The sequence below is a fragment of the Anser anser genome, assembly GCF_964211835.1.
Source record: "Anser anser genome assembly, chromosome: 7".
Lineage (NCBI taxonomy): Eukaryota > Metazoa > Chordata > Aves > Anseriformes > Anatidae > Anser > Anser anser.
Genome location: NC_139727.1, coordinates 24,723,247 through 24,749,725, shown reverse-complemented (window position 1 = coordinate 24,749,725; position 26,479 = coordinate 24,723,247). Strand labels below are relative to the sequence as shown.

The following is a 26,479-nucleotide window of genomic DNA, read 5'->3' as shown; positions in this document are numbered from 1 at the left end:
TTTTAGCAATATAATTTCAATCGTCTCCTGACTTACTGAAGGAAAACTGAATTTTGCAATTAATAAAAAAAACCTGTAACATCCTGTTTTCCTCCCTTTAAGCACTTCACACAAATACACGTGTACATGTCAGCCCACGTGTATGATGTGGGCTAAGTATCTAAGTGGAATTCCTCATATTAAGTTGCAATGGAAAATTGTGTGTATAGTACAATATATATACTATGAATGAAGGAGAGAACTTTCATGTATACATATCTACACCTCAATCAATTTTAAAAGGTCTAAGAACTCATTGTTTTTTTTCAAATACTAAAATGACTCCCTTAGGATTTATGAGCTAAGAATGCTTAGGGGTTTAGTGTCCTGACATCTCTTTAATTAGCAGTCTCCAAGATCTCACACTAAGAAGATGCTAAGCCAGTGCCTTCTGTCATATCTCAAGAGTTTCAGAAGGCTTGGAAGTCACAGAGGAAGCAGAATGTACTATGCCTAATAGCTATACAGTATGTACAAAGTACCATTTTCGTACTAGTACCTAACTTCTTGTTACCACTCCTGCTTTGATGGTGATGAAGTTCTGAAAGAAATCCTAAGAACAATCCAGCCAAAATGGGTGAGATAAATAAAGATGCTGTTGAAAAATACTTGGAGAACAATCCCCAGTTTGCCAAGGAGTATTTCGACAGAAAAATGAGGGCAGAAGTGCTGGGAAGTATCTTTAAAGTGAGCCCTGGAGATGTGAAGGAAGGAGTCAGCTTCAAAGACATGTCCCGTCTGGAGGAGTGTAACATACTTTTTGAGCTGCTAACAGAAATCCAGGATGAAGCAGGCACTATGGAAAAGATAGTGCACAAAGCCCTGCAAAGGTTGGCACAGCTGCTGGCAGCTGATCGGTGTAGCATGTTTATTTGTCGTTCCCGAAATGGTATTCCAGAGGTAGCTACCAGGCTTCTCAATGTCACTCCAACTTCCACCTTTGAGGAGAATTTGGTGAATCCAGACAATGAGACTGTTTTTCCTTTGGACATCGGGATAGCGGGATGGGTTGCTCATACCAAGAAGTTTTTTAATATACCTGATGTGAAAAAGGTAAGTGAGTGACTTCTCTTGGGGAATGGGATTCCGTGCATGCACTTAGCTTCCTTCCTGCACAGGGCTTGTGGTTTGGAATCACTCTTCAAAAACATCTGAGAGACAGAAATACAGACCAAAACCATGAGAAAGCCAACAGAAGAATATGTTTAAAATCCAGTAGAATTGCATCATGTAGCCTAGTGAGATAGTTCCATTATCCTTGCATAATAACTGAAATATAATTTGCTGAAATAAGGAAGGAGAACATTAGATTAATAGAGACCAATGAATACTTGTGTTTCTATTGAACCAGGCAGGCTCCTACTCTGTTTTCCAGTACAGGCTTGCAAGTACTATCCCTTGTCAAATTCAGTTGAGTGTATAGCAGCACAGAATAAGTAATTTGCAGTTTTCATAATGAAAGTGCTTCCTTCTAAGGGGGTGAATGAACCCAAACGAAGATGATGTCAACATGTATGTCCAGTTTCACATCTATCTTTGAATTTAAAGTAGCTTCAAATTTAGTGTATGTCCAGATCCAGAGTTTTATTCAGAACCATCTGTGGAAGAAGATTGAGTCAGAGCTGCTCTGGCATTTTCAAAGTTCTTGTTGAATTTGCACAGAATCACCTTCTTTAAAATGTTGATAGGGGTTATTACAAATATTACATGAAAATAATGTGAGTGACCTAACACAAATTAAACATGCGTGCATAAGAACTGCTTTAGAAACTGCTTTGAAATACAGAGGGAAACAAAAAGGTGCTTTGATTGTTGTATTTTTTTTTAAACCGCTAACCTTCAACTCTTTTAATCTTACGTGGAGAAGCTCAGCAAAATAAAATGGTGCTAAGATAATTATACCAGGTGATATCTGTCTTCTCAATATTTCCTATACCGTCAACTTAAAATTCTAGGGCATTTTAGAGATAGAAACCACCTCAGTGTCCTAAGCTCAATGTAAGCAATAATGTCTTTATACAGTATAGTTATTTATGTTTTCCTGGAAGTTAACAAAAAGTAATGTATTTGATCATGTTAAAAGTTGGCAGACGAAGAAATAAAGGACTACTTTTAAAGCTTAACCCCAAGCAAAAATGTAAACCTATGGGAACAGAACATTCCACTATATAGTAAACTACCTCTGATGTAAGTAGGAATCGTGGAAGCAAACAGTAAAAAGACTGATATGAGAAAACAAATCACTTGATTTTTAACTGACCACTGAGACACCTTCTTCAGTGGCTGCTGTTCTGACAAGAAGCATATGACTTACTGCCTCTTACCACCATGTGGGAAGATTGGAGGATAATCCTTCTAAATTCATAAGGCTGATTACATGAGAAAGATCAGGCGGATCAAGCAAGATGTGCCTTTTATCAGACACTGCACTGCTTCTTAATATCATTACGTGAGCGGTGCCCAGGGCAGGGCTGCCCAAATATTTCTGTGCTTGAAGCAGGACTTGTTAAAAATTTTGTGATAAATGTAATTTGATTACCTTTAAGAGTACTTCTCTGTCTATCCAGTACTGCTAGGTATATGTTTTACATGCATAAATTAATGTCTGCTGAATTCAGCTATTATTCGGTGACTCTAAGATCATTTTTACTTTGGCATCCATTTATTTATTTAGGATTAATGAGGTCCATGCCACTAGGTCACACTTAAAAACACAGTTAAATCATGGAGCCATCCATCCACATTTGATAACTAGATGTCATCAAAACTCCCAGAGACTTCTCTGGGACCAAGGTTTGTTATTTGAAAATAACCATGAAGGTCTCAAAATTGACAGCATTTCCACCCTACTTGTAAAAATAAAAAGTAAAAACAAATAAAATTCCGTGTCCAAATCCATACTTTCTACACAGGCAAAGCTCCCACTACTGTCACCAGAATTTTATCTTCATAAGGAATCCAGAAGTGCAACTTTAGTCAGTAATATTTAAGGAATATAACCAGTCCATGGCAGAAAAAACAGACAGCCACTGAGGCCTTTATCACACTTTCTTGGAAAAGATCATTATTTGTCAAATCAGTTTGTTTGCAGTTCAGTCAAACTAGATCGTCTGCTACCCAAATTCTGACAAGCAGATTTAAGTCAGAGAGGAGTTTTGCCCCTAATGTCTTGTCAGAATATAAAATGCACAATGAATAATTCTAGATGCCTGCAGTGCTTTAAGGATGTCAAGTCTAACCACTTTCTATTGTTGACAGAATCCGTATCCAGACAGCATTACATTTTAAAGTCTTAAATACATGACAACACTGACAAACCCACAGTGAGACATCGTCATGCTTCAATCACCACCCCTGTATAACAAGAGGGAATGTAACATAAGGTCACAACAGCAATCAATCTTTGAAAAAAAAACATAAGACCCCACTTCTACTGCCTGGTAGCCAGTTCTTTAGGGATTATCTCCATCAACCTGGAAAAGTACCAATAAATGTGAGGAAGCTCCTCATCCTGACTAATGCTTCAGAAAAGAAAAGCAGAGGAAAAGATACAGACCTTCCATAATTAACTTAGTAGCAAGAACAGTCTCTCCCCACAAGATTACAGACCTGTTGACTGCAAGAGCTAATAGTGTTTAATCCAGGATTTAACAGCAGTGAGATATAGGAGGCCAGGAAAGACCACTGCCCTGATGGTTGGCCTCACATTGTTCCCAGGGCCTAGCAGAGTATGCTACTTAAATATTCCATGGTAAATTGATACACTGCATAAGATTTGGTATGTCCGCTATTATCCTTTAGTTATTAACTGATAACACTGACAAAATGATAAAGAAGAGATTACCTTACATCTTGTCCTAAGGTATTATTTCCAAATAAAACTAAGAACTAGTCAGACAAGGAACATGACTTCCAAGGAATTAAAATCTCACAGTCTCAGCTTGTAAGAGCCAACAATGAAGACAATAATATATTTGCTTTAATCCACCACGCATTTAAACTATTGCATTATTGCTTCTAATTCAGATATATGAAGACAAAGATGTTCCTAAAGATTGGAATCTCAAGAAATAATTTTCCTTATTATAGTAGAGAAAAAAAAAATAAAGTGGTGGGAAAAAAAAAAAAAAGATTATAAGGCTTTAGGATTAATTCCACGAAGGGACCTAAATGTGGAGAGATTCTGCTATTTCCAACTCGAATTAAGCAGCCAGAGCAATGATTATTGTGGCACCTAGTGTAACTACTGGAAATCTGTGATACAAACCATCTTAAATACTTCAAATTTTGAGCGCCTGCATTATCTCTTTGTAAACTGATCCAGCCTCAGTTTGCATGAGCCTTTTTTCTGGGAGCTCTACTTCTCTATAATTAAAAGGTGGGAGAGACTTTCGTGCCAGGCCTGTCTGAACTGACAGGAGTTTCATGTTCATGGGAACATGTGAATCCCTCGACTTCAGGCTGCCTGAGCCTGGAACCAAGACAAAGAGACACTTCATACCTTCTCTTATTTTTACAGTTTGGTGTAGATTCAAGTTAAAAATTTTTGAAAAAGGAAGAGAAGAGCGCAAAAGGAAGTGTGGTGTTGCAGTTCAGTGCTTTGAACTCCCACGTGGCAGTGAGTAGGCCTGGACATGGAGCTGTTGTCCAGCTCCTGGGTGTAATTAACAGGCATTCTGGTAACACACAGCAGTGGCCCTGGGATCAGGCAATGATCATCGACTCCATCCTAAGATAATAAGAGGTTGATGGAATCAGGCACATCCACGTTGAAAATATAGAGCACTGGAAAAGCACAGGAGAGAGCAAGCCAGTGAATTACACAACTGGTTGACCTGAACATGGCAGAGGGAAAGGATTATGGAGGAAGAAGGCGGAAGAATGGGAATCATTTTGTGGTGGAGCTGGTAGCATGGCAGTCTCTTGCTAATGAGATTCTTGGTTCTTAACTCATCTTCTGCTAGGCCCCTAGCAACGCGATCTTGGAGAAGAACCCCAAGTATCCAACACACTGATGTTAAATAAGGCTCCAAAGGCCAGAAAACAATTGTGAAATTGACTTTATATGAAAATTCTTCAGAAACAAATTCAAAACTCTTAAGATTAGAAAAAATGAGGGCAAAGATACACAATGCTACAGAAGTACTGCTTTCCTAAATTTTTGGAAAGCAGTGAGAATTGAATGAAACAATCCCAAGAAAAAGTAAACATAGGGAAAAAATGGAGAAGTAGCTTTTTACCTAGGAAGAACTTGCATTGTACATGTAAATATCTGTTCCTCCATTTTATGTTGTCATCTTGATAATAAACAGATTGTTATTATAACAGAGAAATAGATTTCCATTTTTTCCAGTTAATATTTGCTATATTGAGTACAAATATATGACAAAGATTTAGTCAACTTTCAAGAAAGTATTTTAACATAAGAATAAGTTTATATTAATCATGCCCTCCAGGAAACAAACACACCAACCCCAAATAGCTTTCATTCTTATCTTGAATTAACTTGTGTTAAAAGAGGAAAGCTCTCAAAATGGAAGGAAGAACGAATATTAAAAATTACAATGAAAAGTTTCCCTTCAGCCTTATTTTCTTGTTATATGTGAAAAAACAACTTAAAACAATGTAATACAGATTGATTTTGAAAAAGTTGCAAAATATCCACTACCCATGGCCAGAAAACGGAAAAGCATTGAGAAGTGACATGACTGAAGTTTAACCACCAAATGCTCTTAAATATATACTAATTTCTACTTACTTTCATCTTCAAAACTCTAATGATCTTGAAGATATCAAAGTCAATTTGTTCTGTAAGCTACATGTAAAAATGCAGCTGTCTTACATCCCTGACAAAACATGATTTTTTGAATGTTTTCTAATGAATGGCCAAATCATTTAACTAATTGGTTTGGAATCAGAACTATATTTTCATAGCTGATGTTAAATGCTTTTAATATTCCTTTCATATTCAATTGTATCATTACAAAACAAAAACATTTGTGAGTTGAGAATAGGATAAGCAGAAATAATATAGCACTACAACTTAGCAGTAAAAATTTAGTTTGAAAAATCTGAGCCAATGCAAGACAATCAGTAGAAGAACAAAATATCAGGAAGAGGAAAAAATACTGCAGACTACCAGAAAATAAAACAGAAACATGTAAAGATTGTGTAAAAAAACGTTGATAATGATGACAGTGTGATGCTGGCTCCTGATGTCACCACTTCCTGTGGTTTCTCTTCTAGTAGTGTTCCAGACCCACGTCTGGTCATCCCACAACTGAAGGATGATGTATTTCTACAGTTTGAGCTGACCTATCCAACCCTGAACCTGCAGTCCACTGTGAGGATAGCAGCAAAGTAGTCATAACTGCAAGGGCTCCCAGAAAGTCCCTCTTCCTCTGTGTTTCATCAGAGGAAAGAGGTGGAGGAAAATAGGCATTGGCTGTCTACCCACAGCTGCAGGATTAAGTCTTACTGCTTCTCCTCCACTGTGATAACAGATGCACTTTGCCAAACTTAAAATGGGGAAGTAGCTGCACAGCAAGGTACAGACACATCACTCAGAAACAACACAAGAAGAAAGAAAGAAAGAATGGGAGTAACGGTGAAAACTGGGAATAATGGCAAACCAAGGCGTAAATGTCATCTGTGGGACATGGACAAAATATTATCACGGTGCTTCATAGCAGGACCCCCAGTCAAGAAAGCAAAGATTTATGAGACAGTCTCATTTCCTAATGCAGCAAACCACATGTGTAGTGAAGATGTTGATGGTGGGCCAGATAATAAGCAACTTGCAAGTTTATATACTTTCAGTAAGCAAGTATACTGGAGGTGTGAGAAGCCTCAGTACTAATAACTGAGCTCCTGTTCCTATCACTTCAGATGAACCATTACAGTGAGACTTCACCCTGACTGGCCAAACTGGGAAGTGGGAACCCCCTATTCCTTTACAACTTCAATTGCGTTGCTTTTCAGAATTCTCCCTTTCTCTTTCTTTCTTGAATTTGTATAAATTACACACCTTTGTATGTACCATGGAAACCAAATTAACAATGATTACACTCATTACTTAAAATATTTTTTGCATTTTCTGATCAAATTTACAATTGCTGAGTGATTATGCTGAGGAGTTTGTCCTGGAGGTTTCCAGTAGTGTCAAACTCACTTGACTCCAGCTGCATTTTGCCATTAATCCAATCAGAAATGCTCAAGAATTAGCTCAGTGTTATGGAGCACAGTGTAGCTAGGATGTCAATCCTAAAATAACATTATGAACTGGAAGGCGCTCTTCCATTATTAAATACTGAATGATGGTTGAATGAACATTAGAACAATCATCTTCAATTATAATTATTATTATTATTAAGTTTGGCATAGAATAAAACCTGTGAAAGTTTAGAAATCTTGGACAACTCTTTTTCATAATTTGCTTAAAGAATTGTGGGATATCTAAAACCAGCCAACAAGGCAGAACTCGTCATGAAAGAAATAAGGTCTTTCAAGACTGCTAAAAGGAAACATAGATGAACATATTGCTCATAAGAAAGGAACTGAGATCTGGAGGGAAAACCATGAAATAAGAAAGACACAATGGTTCCTTCTTATAGATGGTCCTTCCATAAGAACTTTTTAGAAACAATAAAGTAAAACTGATTTTTGAAACAAGCAAACAAGCAAGCAAACAAACAACAAAAACCACAACAGCAATGTAATTGTAAAGTATTATCTGCTCACATAATCTTTGAAAATTAACCTACTTCTTGAAATGCCTGTGGTTCCCAGGGAAGCGACTTTTTCTCATTTTTACCCTATTACTAACACAAACTTACAGCTGTGTAGCTACAATTCACAATCAGATACAGTATAGTCTCAGCAAGCAAGCCTATTCATAACCACCATTCAAGGAAAATAAACAATATTCCTAGAAAGAACGGCCTGATTTTTCGCTTTTACTGAGGTGTAATCACACTGTTTTCACAACAGTGATTTATGATTTTGTAAATTCCACTGCTACCTATTAAATGGCGATTAGGTCTATAGAACATAAAGAAATTGAAATGTCGAGGCCAAATTATCTAAACATAGAGCACTATATGGATAATTTATTGGTAAATGGTTTATAATAACGTGTAGTAGTGTTCTTAGGTTTCAGTGAGATAAAACTGGTGTCCTGGTTTAGAGAATAAAAAAAAATGAAAATAAAAAAAAAATGAATCAGCTAGTCATTTCAAGTAAAATGGCTAGAACACAGTCACATGCCAACCCCCCCTCCATTCATCTTCTGTCACCTATATAACAGAAAGATGAACACAGAGAGGGGTCCCAATTTTCCATTCATGTATGCTGGTTTTAGCTTAGTGCAAATCCCTGACATGTTGCACATCTTGGCATGTATCTACAGAATTGACTGTGGTACTGTAAAAGGCTATGTATCTTAGCTTTAAATGGAGCTAGTTGAAAACGCTTGCAAATATACTACAGTTAGGGAGTTATCAACAAATTGCCTTTCCCTCATTTTTTTAAAAGTCTGTTTTACGATTTCACTGAGAGTTGAAAGTTCACAACATCACTCTAAAAGATGGTTGGATTCATAAGATCAAGCTCAAAAGACCTAAGTGTCTACCTTCATATATTCATAGGAACACTGAGATACTCTTCTGGATCTGGTACTACAGAGCTTATTTGTGTATGAACATGATTTTCCAGACATTGTGAAAAGTGATTTTATTCAAAATCAAAAGGAGTTTATGTTCTCAAGAGAAAATATTTTAAAACCTTGATTGGAAATAAAGGCTTCAAACCCCCCTGCCAGCTGTGTGCAAAATAATCAATAATGTAAAGTCTAAATCTAAGCACAAATTTTTGCTTGTATATGCAAATCATGTGTGATTGAAGTCTTTGCATATGCTGTGATAAAGCTGCCAATGTGTCACGAGGTATTTATATCTGTCTGTATTTGCACTATCTAGGCACTATTCAGCTTAGCTTGTGGTTACTGAACTTTTTGTTTATTAGCAAAGACTTGCACCCTCTAAAATTTTCTTATTACCTGCAGAAATCTTACTACCAAAGTTCTTCCCAAGCACCACTACTTGTACCTAAGTCTGAAGTAATTAAACAAATTAAGACTCACCTGCTGTATCCCATTGATTCAACTCACTTGGTGTATGCAGGTCCCTTTTAAGTAGTTGCAGATCGGGGATTCAGATATCTGTTAAGTGAGATATCCCTATACAGTTCTCCTAGAAAAAGAGAAAAGAGCAACTCAGCGAAAGATTGACAGAAGTAAAGAAAATATCCCCTCTTCACCTGGACCTCATCAATTTATAAATAAATGGATTTATTTGGAACTGGCCACACTTTCCAGGGACCCAAATACAGCATGATTTATTGAATGATAGAGAGAATTTATGGGGATGATACAAGCTTTCCCTAAAAGAATCAATTCTCTGTAATGCAGACCAATTAGTAAATACAGAAAAACACATTTCAGAGTTACTTCCACACCATTGATTCATTTCCCAAAAATACAGTCCTGGAAGGAAATCTAAAATGGAAGTATGAATGATGGGCTATCTAAAGGCTATAAAGAACTGAAGGAAAAAAATAAACCTAACATTTTGAACACAGAATAAAGTCCAGTCTAACTTCTCAGGGTTGGATAAACTATCAATTCAGCATATCCCAGAAACATTTGCTAAAGAGGAAAGGGGAAAAAAAGAAATTAAGAGGAAAGATCCAAACAAGCATTATCATGCTTGATTCTAAAACTTTTATTTATTTATTTATTTATTTATTTATTTATTTATTTTTCTGAAGTAGTTTTCTGTATAATTTATAAAAGCAGAAAATCTGGTATATGGCATCCTGCAACATGGAGGAGACATTTAGGTCCACCACAAAGATCTCAAATGATCTTCCATGAAAGATGACCTATCTTCCCAGTGTTTTTTTACACAACGGAATGAAAAGAATGGTTTTTACTAAAACCTCCTCAGCACTCAACTTCAAGGATGGATAACTGGAGGGATAGTTAGTTGTGTGTCTTTCATTAGTGACATGGTATCAACCCCACAAGATCCCACGTCACAACAAAAACAACTGTGTCCCCTCATCTCTCCCTGGTCTACACCCTCTGATTCAAGTTGGGGTGGGAGCTGCAGGAATGGGAGTCTGTCAGAGACCTAGGAATAAGAAATGGCTCAGTCAGATGTATGCCAGCTGGGGCTGCCTCTCTGCCAGAAGAATTTTTAGCCATACAGGTTCAGGACAGGTTGCAAATAATCCCACATACAGTTTTTAACATTGTTTGATAGCATACTATTATTCATTTTATCTACAAAATAAATAAATAATAATAACATAGCTATGAAGTAAATCTCCTACATACAAGCCATATGTATTAGACTATTAGGTAGCCACAGATTCATGTTATTCTCTCCTTCTAGCTTTTTCCATATTTTGAATTTCTCAAATTTGTTGTCATTCTAATAAAAATCTTCACTGAACTTGGTTCCAGGAGCTGCACTCATAACCAACGCCTAAGTGTGCATTTAGATATAACTCTGCAACATGGTGATAACTAATGGTAATGCTTTTGGAGAGTATCACTTCACTGCACTATGAAGCTGTGCTTACAGCATTGCAAGCATAAATTATCAAATACAACAACCAATTGCTTTTGGTGTGATAACTAACTGTGATGCATTTCAACTGTGGTTTTGATTTTTTTTTTCTTTTCAGAATAACCATTTTTCTGACTTTCTGGACAAAAAAACTGGTTATACAACGACCAACATGTTGGCAGTCCCAATTACACAGGGTAAAGAGGTGCTTGCTGTTGTGATGGCTCTCAACAAATTAAATGCCACTGAGTTCTCAAAAGAGGATGAAGAGGTAATAACCTCAAATGTTATACAACAGCACAGTTAGTTCACAAAGTAGTCTGAGTGAATCTACTTCTTGATTTGAAACTTTTTTTTTTTCTTTTAAACCATTTTTAGGTCTTTAAAAAATACCTCAATTTTATATCTTTGGTCCTAAGAAACCACCATACATCATACCTCTACAATATCGAATCCAGAAGAAGTCAGGTAAAGAAGAATTTGTTAATGATAATACTTTGTTTTTAAATGAGACCATTATGCCCACTATTTTATATTCTCACTAGATTATTGAAGTAAGAACAGCATCTATTCGATTGTTTTTTGTTTTTTGATTGTTTTTTATTTTTATTACAGTAGTTCAATTTATTCTTTTATTCTGGAATGCTCAGCATTCATATTTTTTTTTTTTTTTCATTAAAAACACTTTACCATTGTGACAATTTACTCTCTTTCTCTTTTGTTGTAAATAGATGCTTTTGTGGTCTGCCAACAAAGTATTTGAAGAGCTAACAGACATAGAACGGCAGTTTCACAAAGCACTGTATACTATTCGAATGTATTTAAATTGTGAAAGATATTCTGTTGGTCTGCTGGACATGACTAAAGAGAAGGTAATATTTATTTTGCCTACCTGTGAGAAATGTGTTACTCCTAACTTTAAGTTATAAAGTCTGTCCTTCTAGTTTTCTACGTATTTCTAGTGCACCCCTCTCCAAGATATAAAGATACTGTCCCTTCTAATACTTTGGGATAATTCATATAAAATCTAACTGATTTACAAAATAAGCATGGCAAAGTACATAATAAATATTAGGGCTAATTCTGAAATAATTTTTCACATTAATAATTCCATCTGAGTAAGGAAAGAAGTGTAGTCTGATTATTGCTTTATAAATACCTGCTTGCTAAAACAACAATTAAAGTGTACAATTGAAGAGATAAGCTTCATATTAGTCTGAAATTTACTGGTTAACATTTATTGCCTGGAATATCCTTAATGTTTTCTTAATTTTATCTGTAATATGACCACACAACTGTTGCGGAGAAAGAAAAATGTTATCGGCAGATTTCATGTTATCTCTGAAGACAGACCTGATGTTTTCCCTTTTGCTAATGCCTGTGTATTATTTTCCCAGGAGTTCTATGATGAATGGCCAATTCGGCTGGGGGAGGCAGAGCCGTACAAAGGCCCCAAGACACCTGATGGAAGAGTGAGGATATTCATTTTTCTTTTTATGAATCTTAATTTTGACGTTGAGTGCCATGTCACCTACATGCTTTTCTCTTTTTACTTAGGAAGTCAACTTTTATAAGATTATTGACTATATTTTACATGGAAAAGAAGAAATCAAAGTTATTCCGTGAGTATTCATTGGCAGCCTGTGAATATGTGGTAATTAGATTTATTGCTGGGATAGAATAATAACGTGTCTGTATCCGCAGAAATCATCTAATTTCATTCTCTCTCTAAAGGTCACCTCCAGCAGATCACTGGTGTCTTATCAGTGGATTGCCAACATATGTTGCTGAAAATGGATTTGTAAGTTCATAGCAAAAGTAAAAACTTTTAACTTTAAAGTTTTAATCCATGCAGTTCTTCTGACTGAAAAAAAACAAACAACAATGAATCAACAAAACAACCCTCCCTATACCTCTATAAAAATACTGTGTTGCTTCCAAAGTCATTGGTTCCCAGTGAAATCATGTGAATCAATAGTCTGGATGAAGACGAGCCCTCAGCACAAATAGCCAATTATGGTGACATCACAGGAATAAATTGTGTATCTGATGTCATTTTCCAAGTGTGTGGACTATGTTAAATAAAAAAATGTAAAAGTAAGAAAATCATTGTATACACAGTTCTAAATTTTTCTTTTTCTTGCAGTAAGTTGGAAAACACAGGGTGGGCCAAGTAAGCCAGAAAGTATGTGTAGTTCCCAACTAGTACAGCGCTAGTTTAACATGGCATATAGTGTAGCCATGATACGTAATTCAAAGTCGTGGTGAATGACAGTTATTGGTAATCCTATAGCACTTGTAACAGGAGTTAAGGATGAAGCCCTGGGAGTAAGTACTCGATTATTTATTTCTGCAAATCCTCATGCCATTTTAAACTGGCATGGAAGTGGCTTTCTTAACCCTTATGTTTACGCCCTGAGGCATCATACATGAGGCACTTTGCTATAAGCACTCCAGAATTATGTTAGAATAACCACAATTAAATTAATAGGAATGGTTTTACTTTTTGTAATTAGCTAGGCTGCTGACTGTTTTTACCTTAGAAAATATATATGCCTTCTTTAAACGTTAGGCCAAGTCATGGCGTATGTTACATTGCCTTTAAACAACGCCTCCTTTTCTTTCTACTGCAGATTTGTAACATGATGAATGCACCAGCAGATGAATATTTCACATTTCAGGTAATTCCAGTGATGATAAGAGTTATAAATTTTGTGGAAAATATGCTAGTGTTTTCCACCAATTAGTTATACATTTGGATACATAAACAATTTTGTAATTTCACAGATTCACAGATTTCTCTAGGTTGGAAGAGACCTCAAGATCATCGAGTCCAACCTCCGACCTAACACTAAGTACTCCACTAAACCATATCCCTAAGCTCTACATCTAAACGTCTTTTAAAGACCTCCAGGGATGGTGACTCCACCACCTCCCTGGGCAGCCCGTTCCAATGCTTAATAACCCTTTCGGTAAAGAAGTACTTCCTAACATCCAACCTAAAACTCCCCTGTCGCAACTTTAGCCCATTCCCCCTCGTCCTGTCACTAGGCACGTGGGAGAATAGACCAACCCCCACCTCTCTACAGCCTCCTTTCAGGTAACTGTAGAGAGCGATGAGGTCGCCCCTGAGCCTCCTCTTCTCCAGGCTGAACAAGCCCAGCTCCCTCAGCCGCTCCTCGTAAGACTTGTTCTCCAGACCCCTCACCAGCTTGGTCGCCCTTCTCTGGACTCGCTCGAGCACGTCCATGTCCTTCCTGTAGCGAGGGGCCCAAAACTGAACACAGTACTCGAGGTGCGGCCTCACCAGAGCCGAGTACAGGGGCACAATCACTTCCCTCGACCTGCTGGCCACACTGCTTCTTATACAGGCCAGGATGCCGTTGGCCTTCTTGGCCACCTGGGCACACTGCTGGCTCATATTCAGCCGACTATCCACCAATACTCCCAGGTCCTTCTCGGCCAGGCAGCTTTCCAGCCACTCATCTCCCAGCCTGTAGCTCTGCTTGGGGTTGTTGCAGCCCAGGTGCAGGACCCGGCACTTGGCCTTGTTGAACTTCATGCAGTTGACCTCAGCCCATCGCTCCAGCCTATCCAGATCCTCCTGCAGAGCCTTCCTGCCCTCGAGCAGATCGACACACGCACTTAGCTTGGTGTCATCTGCAATTTGTGGGACTTAATGTTACATTGCCTATATCGATAGCTGTACTACTACTTTCAAAGAAATATGCAATATTTCCTGCTCTCTGGCTTTCCTACAGAAAGGACCTGTGGATGAGACCGGATGGGTTATAAAAAATGTCCTCTCGTTGCCTATTGTCAACAAAAAAGAAGAAATTGTGGGAGTTGCAACATTTTACAACAGGAAAGATGGAAAACCTTTTGATGAGTATGATGAACAGATCATTGAAGTAAGCTTAATATGATTATAGGCTTTAAGGAGCAATATGATGCTAATCAAAATATTACTGTAAAAACATATTTCATAATATCTGAAAATTTCTAACAGATTCTATTAATATCTAACCAAAAGACTATCTTCTCCACCATACAGCTTCTTAAGAATCAGATAATTTTATTACCCTTTGTAAACCTGAAAATTTATGAGATCATTTATGTTCCAATTACAAACAAAAGTCAGGCATAATTTTTATTTTTAGTCATTTGACTTTTTAATGATGGTCAACATTGCTGATTAATGTGAGTGGGTAAAAAACAGAACAGAACAGAACAGAACAGAATAGTTCAGGTGGAAGGGACCTTCAAAGTTCACCTAGTCTAACTACCTGACATTTTCAGGGCTAACCAAAAGTTCAGCATATGATTGAGGGTATTGTCCAAATGCCACATGTAAGCAAGTACGCCATGCTGCTTACCAACGGACATCATGCCTGCAAGCATGAACTCAGAGTTCATGCACTTTGGCATGATAAGACGTCACACAGTGAATTCAAGCCCACCCAGCTATCTTAAGCCCCATAAGCCTCAACGTCTTGTATACAAAATGAGACTATGGGCCCTTAGTTACATAGGTTGAGACAAACAACATCATTAAAAGCTCTAAGGGTCTAACAGAATCTGCTGATGGAAGGTAAAGGTCTCTAACAGGTAGAGTTGCACGTTGCTTTTTAAAGGGCACTACCAGAAACTGAACTTTAAAAAAAAATCAAATCATCTGTTCAATTTTATCTTCATGCTGTCATCTTCAATTTGCTTGGCTTTGTTCTAGACTCTTACACAATTCCTGGGGTGGTCTGTTTTAAATACTGACACTTATGACAAAATGAACAAGCTTGAAAACAGAAAAGACATTGCTCAGGAAATGCTTATGTACCAGACAAAGGCCACTCCTTCTGAAGTTGAATCTATACTGGTGAGTTTCTGTCCACACTCACAAAATTAAAGTAGGAAATTTGCTACACATAACTGAATATGTTGTTCATTTTTCATTTTTTAGAAATACAAAGAGAAATTAAATGTAAAGAGTATAGAAGAATGTGATGAAAAGGATCTTATCAGGATTTTGGTAAGTCAATAAACTGAAAATTTGACTTTAGAAAGCATGTTGACATCAGATTGTAATGGATCCTCCTTACAAGAAAAACTTGTATATAGATAAATTCTGTTTAATATAATTGATATTATCTATCAGTTCCAGAAGCTAGATAGAGCTAATTTAATTTAGTAACACATCTTCAAGTTTGTTAGTTCCTCCATGTGCACATCCCGCTGGTACCTCCAGGGAAACGTTCTGTCCCAAATATGTGTTGACAGACTTGAATAACCAGAGTTATATAGAAACATTTATATGAATAAACATTTAAAGTGTTGAACTCCATTAAATTTCCACATGAATGGTGCTATCTCTATAATTATATTTATTTCATTTTGGACATAAAAGAGGGTACCTTGATCTAAGGTCGCTTTCATTTTGAGTAAGAGAACACATACAGGAGTGTCCAGTAGAACTAACCTACTTTCCCATGAATTTTCCTGCATTTCTCTAGACAGAGAAGTCTTACTTTATCTAAAACAAAACTAAAAGATGTGCTTCAGGAAAGCACCAAATGCACTCTGTTAATGATCGAAATAGAACTAGGTTGAAAAAGAAACATCAAACACACACAAGCCTGTTGACCTCCAATATCAGCCACATATTTCCTCCTATTACACCACATTTGCTAATGTAGGTATGTATATGTGCATGCCAGGGTTCAATGGCGCTAAAGTTTTACTGGCTCCCACAGAACAGATGCTCACGCAGCTTGCAAGTGGTGAAACACAAAAACATCGACAGTCCCTGTGTAGCTTCACATACCTTTTAAAGAAAACAGAAATAAATATTCTTAAATCTCTCTACTTGAAGAACAGCAATTGATTAGGATGGTGCTGGCCTACAAATGTAAAAATATAATAATAATGGTATGAATTTTTAAATCTCCAGAAAGCAAGTAAAATGTGTTCTCTCAACACTGTGGCGTCAAATATTTAAAGGTCTTATATATTCTGCACTGCCAAGGCAACATGCAAATTCTTTATCCTATTTAAGGCCTGGAATCCCAGATAGTTAATGAGATAAAGCAGGTGTTTCTAGATCTGATGATTCACAAAGTAATGGGTCTTAAAACACCAGTGCCCCAGGTTTCCTTGTCCTTGACCTCAGAGAAGAGTAAATTTAAAGGAAAATCCAACCAAGGGAGAAGGAAATGCTGTTCCATGGATGTTCAGCATTATTTGTTGAAATACATGCAGACGGGGAAATAGATTTAGTTATAATTTTCCTTATCTGTAAAAAGGAGATCATTTATCGACTATGTGGCAGAAGGGAATAATTGTGGTCATATAATCTATTTTTGTGTTGCATCAGACATCCTTTAAAATATACTACTGCTCTCCTTAGGCTTTGGGACGTACAAATGAAAAGCATTACAGAACAGTTTGCTAATATCGTTATTACCAGTTAGGCTATTCAATGTGAATCCATATAATGCATGCAACTTAAAATTTAATACAAGCTTCTTAACATTTGTATCCTCTGAATTTTAGAATTTAGTAAATGCTTTCTGGACATTCTTTAGTACAAGGAAGAGCTGACCTAAGCTCTGTGTCTGCACTTCAGGGAGAGAAAAGTCCTTGAAAAGCATCCAGCCAGCATCTGATAAAATCCAGTATGTGGGGAAAATAAAATGCACTTATACTGTCCACTGCTTCTGGAATGATCCCTCATTTTCATCAGTGGTCAGGATTGTTCAGAACAGGGTGCTCTAAATTACAGAGGACGCTTCTAATACAGAGTCACCACCAACTACAGCAGTAAAAAGGAAATGACTAAGGGATTTGAAGTAAGCCATAATAACTGAAAACTACATACTCTGTGCATTTAAGCATTGAGATTTCTCTATGAAGTGTATATAGGTTATCACACACACAAAGAGAGATTCTCATAGCAGACAGGGTAAAACAGACTAATTTAGATAGGGTTAGACAGACTAATTGGTTGTGGAACAGCAACAAACCACCAGCACTCTAGAGGTTTAAAAATATACAGGAATCCTTGCTTGGCTATAGGCTCTCCAGAAGAACGCAAGGCTATAGATAGGTAAGCATGAAAGCAAGTCTTCTCTAATTAAAAAAATTTAAAAAAAATACAAAAAATAAAAAAATCGTTATATTTTATTCTACCATTAATGTGGAAAATGTTTTGTTCTAGGAAGCTTATTTTTGGTCACTATATCCATCACTATTTGTAAGATCCAATAGGGAAGAATAACTTTTACTAGGAAAAGCTGGTATTGTTGAATAATTTTGGCTGTGAAAAAGATGAACTGCAGCTTTGAGACCAGGGTAAAAGTGGGAGGCCACCAAGGCCTGAGACTTCCTAACTAAGGAATTGCTGAGATGGTCACAACTGACTGTTTTGGAATTCAGGGTAGGCAGAAACACCACCTGCCCAAGACTTTTACCTATTCTCTTGGAGAAGAAAACAGCAGTACCACCATTGTGTTTCAAAACTTAATATGCATTAGATTCTACGGAAACCTGAGGTCTTTGACCATAAAGCAAACATACTGTCCTTATGCAATGTTTCCACTGAAGTAAGAACATTTTCCCAACATCGTTCTGGCCATAAAAAATCCTTGTGCTTTTGACTTTCCCTAACAGAAGGAAGAATTACCTGATCCAAAAGATTTAGAACTATATGAATTCCGCTTCAGTGACTTTCCCGTTACAGAGCATGGCCTCATAACTTGTGGAATACGACTGTTCTTTGAGATAAATGTTGTTGAAAAGTTCAAAGTCCCAGCAGAGGTCTGACTTTTTTTTTCATCTTGTTTATGTTTCTTTTAAGATAGAACAAAAATAGCTGGCTGTTGGTACTTTAATATAGAAGTAAGCTATATTAAGTATGAGTAGGATTAATTATTATATGGATAACAATATTCATTCTTAAGCATTTGCATATCTGTCATAAAGTCTTAAAACTGATCCTGAAATTGTGTGACTTGTGGAAGGAATTAAATCAACATACATTTACATAAGAACATTTTGCTGCTGCCATGTTTAATTTAATAGAACTTGCATGTTACCCCAGTAATTTTATAGTATGTTCCATTAATTTTATAGAAATTTTGTAATTTTCTTTCAGTTAGCAGCACAGTATCAACCACTTTTAATCATAACAGGTCCTTACAAGATGGATGTACACAGTCAGAAAGGGCTATCGAGATATCACTTACCACAACTGGCGGCATGGATTCAATGTGGGGCAAACAATGTTTACTCTGCTGATGGTAATACTGCTAATATTAACTTTACATTCATTATTTAGTTTTTCTTTCAAGGCAGGCGCACACTCAGAGTTGTTTCTTTTCTTTTACAGACAGGCAGAATAAAGAAATACTATACTGATCTAGAAGCCTTTGCCATGGTTGCTGCTGCTTTCTGCCATGACATTGATCACAGAGGAACCAACAACCTGTACCAGATGAAGTAAGTGCAAATACTCAAATATACAGCTATGAAGTATTTTTAGTGGTAAATGAAAACAAAACAAAACAACAAAAACACAAACAAAAAAAAACATGTCAACACATGGAAAAATATAATGTAGATATTTCAGTTTATATAGCATGAATGGACATTCATCCTACAGAAGATTCCAACACTTGGTTTGTAGTGGAGCCTTATGCACATGAGGCCACATAAAAACGAGAAAAGAAAATTAATGAGATAACAAAGCCAAAATTACTGGCAGTGAGTGGGAGCACAGAAGCCTGCAGAGTCTAAAGTACAAATTGATTTGTGTAGGACCTGCAAGGGCTTCTGCCACAGATCTGTCCTCGGCAGCAAGCCAAGGCTGAAGGGGAGACAAGCCTCAGGTGTAATCATCACTCCTTTGCTGTTCTTTAATGCCTTTCAGCATGTCTAAAAGCCCATATCTGGACTACGGTTGTTTTGAGTTCATGCCAGACCTCTGTAGCTCCCCAGTCTGAAAATTGTTTCAGGTGCTGTAAGAGGAATTCATTCATGCAAATGAGACGGCTTTGCTACAATATGATCAAAAGGACAAGAATTATTTTGCCTCTAACATTTTTAAGTGAAAAAATATTTAAATGAAGGTCAAGAAGACAAAAAAAATAATGTGGAACAACAGAAGTTAGGCTAGAAATATAAAAACATCTATGTCTGTTGATATTACAGCAGGAAAAAAAAATTAAAATAATTAAAAAAAAACAAAAAACAAACAACAAACAGTTACAACAGTATGGCACACAAATTCATATGACTTATCTGTCATGGCCAGCAAGATCCAAAATCAAACTTGTGTTCTCTTTCTTACTGCACCACCTGTAACATAAAATTAGCTTCAATAAAAAGAGTAGAAAGTCCCTTAACTGGAGTTATTTTTTTCAAGATAGGGCAAAATCACTTTTCTGGAGAGGAATTCATGATGTTGAATAGACAAGGGCCAGCTTAAAAAAAGACTGGATTTCAGGTGCATTCTTTTTCTCAGTTTTCTACTGGCTGATTTGCCTAGTTTTTTTGTTCTCTCCAGTGAGTTTACTGACTGACATAGGTCCTTTCCTGAGGTGTGATCTCATCATATTATACAGGATTCTGAACTATTGAGATTGCTTTTTGCCATGGGATTCGTTACACATCATGAAGTTATGCTTTGCAATTCATGATCCTTTGCGTTCTGAGTGTGTAAAATATTCTAAAGGATTTCTTTGTGATCTTTCCGTTGTTGATACTAGGTTTTTGTTATGAAACAATACTAATTCATATTACTTTAAACATTACGTATCATGGTGAGACCAAGTACTCTCTTAAGAGTGATCAATCTGTCCTTCAGTCTTTCATGTGATTTATTTGGGCTTGTTTCTGTGTGCTAGGCAGAGAACACAGGTATCTCAGGATGTCATGTGTACCAGGAGATTATAGCCGTAATTTTTGGAGAACTATTTCCCACCAGCTGTATCTCCAGAATGATTCATCCTTCTTCTCTGCCCCTGGACACACTCTGCCCAGGACAGGAGTTTCAGACTGCATGCTGGAGCAGTGACGTTAAGGGATTTTCTGATTATTCTCTGGGATTCTCCAGGTGACGTAGGAGAAAGAGAATGACAGACACTGATTCTTATTCAGCTGACTGCCTCTCAGCCAAATAAGTTTAAGGGGTTTTAAAATCTTCCTATTGTGGTCTTCCCCAGCTGAAAGCCCTCTACTTGAGGTCATACGCAGTAAAGCTATTTATAAAAGCTATCAGCTTTGCTGTTACAGCCTGGAAGTCTGCCTCCTCTACGCTGGCAGAAAATACAGGTAGCCTATACCAATGCACCTTAGGTTATCTCAGGAATTAACTTTTTGGCCAATGGAGGACAGGAGGAAAATACGCTTCCAAACATGCAGAACCACCTATAATGTAGATAGGACACTTCTCCCTTCTTCCCGCTGCCATAGTCTGAAGCAGAATTACCTCTTCTTGAAGTCTATCCCAAGGCTCAGAGGGATGCTTTGAGCTATGTGCTAAGACACATTGAACACATCTGAGCTGTCAGGACTTGTGCAGTTCATAAAACAATGACTCTGAGGGAAGGGAGGAGCCAAAGGGCGCCTGAGGAATTAAACTCTATTATACCATTACTTTAGCTTCAGCTGTAGTGAATCAGTATCACAGGGGACATGCTCCACAGTCATTACAGGCAGACAACAGTTCAAAAGCCATGCCACACAATAAATACTGAATGATGGATACAAGCCCTTTTTAAGCAACACAGAAACTATGTAGATTAAACAAACAGCAAAAGAGAACGTGCAAGATGAAACAGTGGCACGTTTTCAAAAAGACAGTTTTTGAATTTTGAGCCCTCTCCTTTGACTGTCAGTGGGCACTGAACACCCAGTGCTCTCTAATTTCTGTCTTTACCATCACAAGAATGAAGGCAAGCAAGCATGTTTTTTGTTCTGCCTCATACTAGTGGTCAATATATAAATTAAACTATTGAATATGCAGATCAGAAGCATTTGAATCAGAATCCTAAATAAAAAATAATGCCTTCAAGATAGTATAAAAAATCGTCTCTTTTTCAACAGATCAGCTGCTCCACTGGCAAAACTTCATGGCTCTTCCATTTTAGAAAGACATCACCTAGAGTACAGTAAAACCTTACTGCAAGATGAGGTATGTTTGCATGAATATTCTGCTTACACTGATCAACACAAAAGATCCAATTAAGTTACAACATTCCAAATTTCTCCAGCTTTTATTCATTTCTCTAATTCCAAATTAAGAAATTGTGCTCAAATTCAGAAGTTTAAAACAAATTCTTATGTACTGTCTACTTCACAGAAACGTCAGTAATTTTGCCAGAAATTGATTCACTCAAGATAAAAAAACTTGTCCTGTGGGCCTCACTCACATGCCTCAATTCTTTCTGCTTTCGCTAAAAATCTGAAGTTGAAGTAGAAAATACATGGTGTTGTAATTAAACTGCTGCCCCTCATTCTGAGTTCATTGTTGGCTCTGGCAACTGAGGAACAAAGGGATGAAGCTGTTTATGGAGGCTCCCCTCGCCCCCCCCCCCCCGCCCCCCGCCCCCCATCTCACTAAAACAGCTAAAGTAGCTTCATGGTTCTGTGGCAGCTCTCATTACTGCTCTTCCCTGAATTAGATGCTTTCTCCCTTCTCTTCTGCCACCCTAAATGTCTCTACCCCCTCTCCCTATCACTTTTCATACCCCTGCTGCCTCAGCCTGGGCAAGTACATGCATTTCCTTATGCCCACAGGGGCACTGTGGGGCCATGTTTTTCCCCCTCAGCTCTCCTCAGTCTCAACAAAATGGCGGCACTGCAACCAGACAAGGCCTTCTGCTCCACAGAGCCCTGACCTCCTGCATGGGTCAGCCATTCCTCCCTAAGTGGTGCCTGGTTCTGTCCCCACTAGAAGGGAAAAGACTACTTACAACACTTTAAAGGATATTTTTCAGGGAAATAAGAAAAAGACTTAACAATCTAGGCCTGAAAACTGGTGGTTGGAAGGCCCCTTCCAGCTTGTTTGTACCAGTGTGGCAGGCACTCACTTCCACATCCATTTTTAATTTTCTAATTTTCTAATCCCTAAAGAGGTACTATTTCCTGACCACAGCAGGGCATAATCAGAATAAATCCTTACACTTATCAGTAGCACAGTGGTCTTAAACAAAACAGAATATTTATGATTAAAAAAAAATAAATTATTTCCTTTATTGATGGAGATGTACTTTTTCAAATGCGAGATTCTGGGGCCTAACCACTGCTTTTTGCTAGAGCAATTGTCAGGATCTTTGAAGGTGCTGAACTGTGGTATCTGACACCCCAAGCTCTCACATGGATTGTCCCATCAGTGAAGGAAGGAAGGAAAACCAGGACACAGAAAATGCTGAGTGTGACGCTTTCATTCCCTTTGCTAGAGAAAAAGGGCATTACACTTACTAGAGCAGGTCCCTAACAGCACTGCAGGCAGTTGTGCTGACTCAGGCTAACAGGAGGAAAAGGTCTCTACTGTGAAACTTCAAAAAGTCTAGAAAAACTATCATGTCTAAGCAAAGAAGTAAGGAAAAGCAGCCATTTCTTTATGAATTATGAGAATACAGTTGATTTTTAAAATTATTTTCATTTTTTAATTTATATATGGCAATGGCAGACTGAGTGAAAGTGAATTTACTTAGTTGTGCAGCCTCTGGAGGCAACATCTTAGATCTGCATACACAGTTATTCAGCCATGTATTCTGGTCCCATCCTGTTATCCAAACACAACTCCTTCCTGGTCTTTCTCCCAGTTTCTGTGCTGGTTGATCCCTCCTTTCTTTTTCAAAAGCATTTTTCACTTTCCTGTCTTTCCTCTTAAAAGGAGGTACTTCTTTAACAGCTTACATTTTCCAACCTGCAAGGCCCTTTGGAACTGTGTACCCTGTCTCCCTGAGGGTACTCACAGGGTATGAGAAACACAATTTTGCTACCAGTGCTAATGAGGAGGAAGCATAGAATCATAGAATCATTACGGTTGGAAAAGACCTTCAAGATCATCTGGTCCAACCATCACCCTACTACCAATGTCTCCCCCTAAACCATGTCCCTAAGAGCCAGGTCTAACCTTTCCTTGAACACCCCCAGGGACGGTGACACCACCACTTCCCTGGGCAACCCATTCCAGTGCCTGACTGCTCTTTCTGAGAAGAAATGTCTCCTCATTTCCAACCTAAACCTCCCCTGGCGCAACTTGAGGCCATTCCCTCTAGTCCTATCACTAGTTACCTGTGAGAAGAGGCTGACCCCCAGCTCCCCACAACTTCCTTTCAGTTAGTTGTAGAAAGCAATAAGGTCTCCCCTGAGCCTCCTCTTCCCCAGACTAAACAACCCCAGTTCCCTCAGCCACTCCTTACAGGACTTGTGTTCCAGGCCCTTCACCAGCTTCATAGCCCTTCTCTGGACACGCTCCAGGGCCTCGATGTCCTTTTTGTACTGAGGGGCCCAAAACTGAACGCAGTACTCGAGGTGCAGCCTCACCAGAGCAGAGTACAGGGGGACAATCACCTCCCTAGTCCTGCTGGCTACACTATTCCTGATACAAGCCAGGATGCCGTGGGCCTTCTTGGCCACCTGGGCACACTGCTGGCTCATGTTCAGGCGAGCATCAAGCAGCACTACCAGATCCTTTTTCCCTGCACAGCCTTCCAGCTACTCTCCCCCAAGCCTGTAGCGCTGCATGGGGTTGTTGTGGCCAAAGTGCAGGACCCGGCACTTAGCCATGTTGAACCTCATCCCATTGGCCTTTGTTCACATCCCTCTGCAGGGCCTTGTTACCCTCTGGCAGATCAACACTTCCCCCAACTTGGTGTCATCTGCAAACTTACTGAGGGTGCATTCAATTCCCTCATCCAAATCATCAATAAAGATATTAAAGAGGATGGGCCCCTACACAGACTTCTGAGGAACACCACTGGTGACCGGTTGCCAGCTGGATTTCACTCTGTTCATCAATACTCTCTGGGCCTGGCTGTCCAGCCAGTTTTTAACCCAGCAAAGAGTGTACCTGTCAAAGCCATGGGCAAACGAATTACTGCTCCATTATCCCGGCCCTTCAGGACATGGAGAAACAAAATCATCTGCATTTAAGCAATCATCTGTAAGGACACCAGACAAGATATATTTAAGCTACTAGACTATCTTGACATTAGATTGTGCATAGGCCCTGCCCATCATTTTAACAACCCTGTTAGTAGAACTGAACATTTGATTTCCTCATTGGCCCTCAGAGACTACCATGACTGCAGGTCTGAAAGTGCAGGGTAGCTTTCTTTGCCATTATTCTTTGCCTATGCTCTTAATCTGAAAGAGGAAGGCTAAACTATACCTTTCTCTTCCCCCGTAACATGTAAGATTAACTATGTAGGCCTGAAGTAATTCATCTAGGATCACTTGCTGCAAAAGAGTAGCTTTTATATTCTGTACATAGAAATATCATACTTTACCGTATATTCCTTCTGCCAGTCAAGGTTTGGTTAGTATATATGACATTGTTGTGAAAAAAAAAATGTAGGATGTTTTTATTTGGATCTCAGTATTAGACACTTGTGCAGCAGTAATTGACAGAATGGTATTAAAACTTAAGAACTGCTCTTGAATGAAGGCCATCTCTGACAACTGAAAAACTTTTCATGTGTAGCGTTATGTTGATTTAGGCCATACATGCAGTTTTGTTATACTTTTCTATGGGACAGGGTGTATAGTACAAACCAAAGACAGTTTTATAAGAGGAATTGAATTCGTAAACTTTCCATCTTGCAGAGTTTAAACATCTTCCAGAACCTAAATAAGCGCCAGTTTGAAACCGTTCTACACTTATTTGAAGTTGCAATAATAGCAACTGACTTGGCTTTGTATTTCAAGTAAGTACTAAATTCTGTGTAACCTCCTACTGAAAAAAAATGTCAGTTCTATACAATTTACATCTGTAGTTTACTTGTTATATGCAGAGTACAGAGCTGTATTTTAAATTGTTTTTAATAACTCTTAATTCTTATAAAAAAAAACAACACAAGACATTCTTAGTTTCTTTATAAACTTTCAAATTTCAGAGCAAGTTAGGTTCATATACATACAACAGGTCATTCAAGTATGCGTTTAGCTACAGCAGACATTGTATTTCAGAAGTGTGGATTCTGTAGCCTAGTAGTAAGCTTGCCGGCATGTATTTAGTGTACCATACTACAACTACTCATACCAAACAGGAACATGCTTATGACATGGAAATTGAGATTCTGGTTTAAGAACAGACATCGAGTGATCCCAGTGCTAAATATCCCAAAGACTTCAGAGATCAAATTACCTATCCTGTTTCAAGGTTACTAACTTGACATGCTTTTAAACAGGGTATTGAGCTTTTGGTTCTTTTGGTCCAGATGTCTCACAAGTTGGACAATTTAAAGCCAGGAGACAGGAAAAGTTTAGTAAGTTGTTCAACAGCAGTAACTAAATTTTAATGAAAATTAACTTAATAATTTCATTCATTATATGTGCAAATTAAAGGATTTATTAAGCAATAATAAGACATCTGTATATTTCAGAGTTTTCAGTCAGATTTTATGGCTTTTTTTGACATTTGAGGAGACAGAGTTGAAGAACATTTGTTAGCTATTTGTTTCAATTTTCACAATTCATTATGTTACTGGAAGGGATAATATTAAGGAAAATATAATACTAAAGAAACAAGAATGTCACCCCAAACAGTTTAATACGCAGAGTCACGAAACCTGTTATGTGGTTGT

The 26,479-nt window shown here is 37.9% G+C and overlaps 1 protein-coding gene across 1 annotated transcript in view; it reads left to right on the top strand.

Annotated features, from left to right (window-relative positions):
- Positions 1–591: 591 nt before the first annotated feature.
- Positions 592–26,479, top strand: part of PDE6C (phosphodiesterase 6C) — a 35,015-nt gene continuing 9,127 nt past the window's right edge. The window contains exons 1-16 of the mRNA XM_083843413.1: positions 592–1,092; positions 10,789–10,941; positions 11,049–11,138; positions 11,402–11,542; positions 12,068–12,142; positions 12,228–12,292; positions 12,405–12,471; positions 13,304–13,351; positions 14,432–14,581; positions 15,400–15,543; positions 15,628–15,696; positions 18,333–18,479; positions 18,854–18,961; positions 19,051–19,160; positions 21,768–21,855; positions 25,500–25,600. Of these exons, the coding sequence (XP_083699539.1) occupies positions 613–1,092; positions 10,789–10,941; positions 11,049–11,138; positions 11,402–11,542; positions 12,068–12,142; positions 12,228–12,292; positions 12,405–12,471; positions 13,304–13,351; positions 14,432–14,581; positions 15,400–15,543; positions 15,628–15,696; positions 18,333–18,479; positions 18,854–18,961; positions 19,051–19,160; positions 21,768–21,855; positions 25,500–25,600 (2,036 nt within the window). The 5' untranslated portion in view covers positions 592–612. The remainder of the gene's footprint in view (positions 1,093–10,788; positions 10,942–11,048; positions 11,139–11,401; positions 11,543–12,067; positions 12,143–12,227; positions 12,293–12,404; positions 12,472–13,303; positions 13,352–14,431; positions 14,582–15,399; positions 15,544–15,627; positions 15,697–18,332; positions 18,480–18,853; positions 18,962–19,050; positions 19,161–21,767; positions 21,856–25,499; positions 25,601–26,479) is intronic.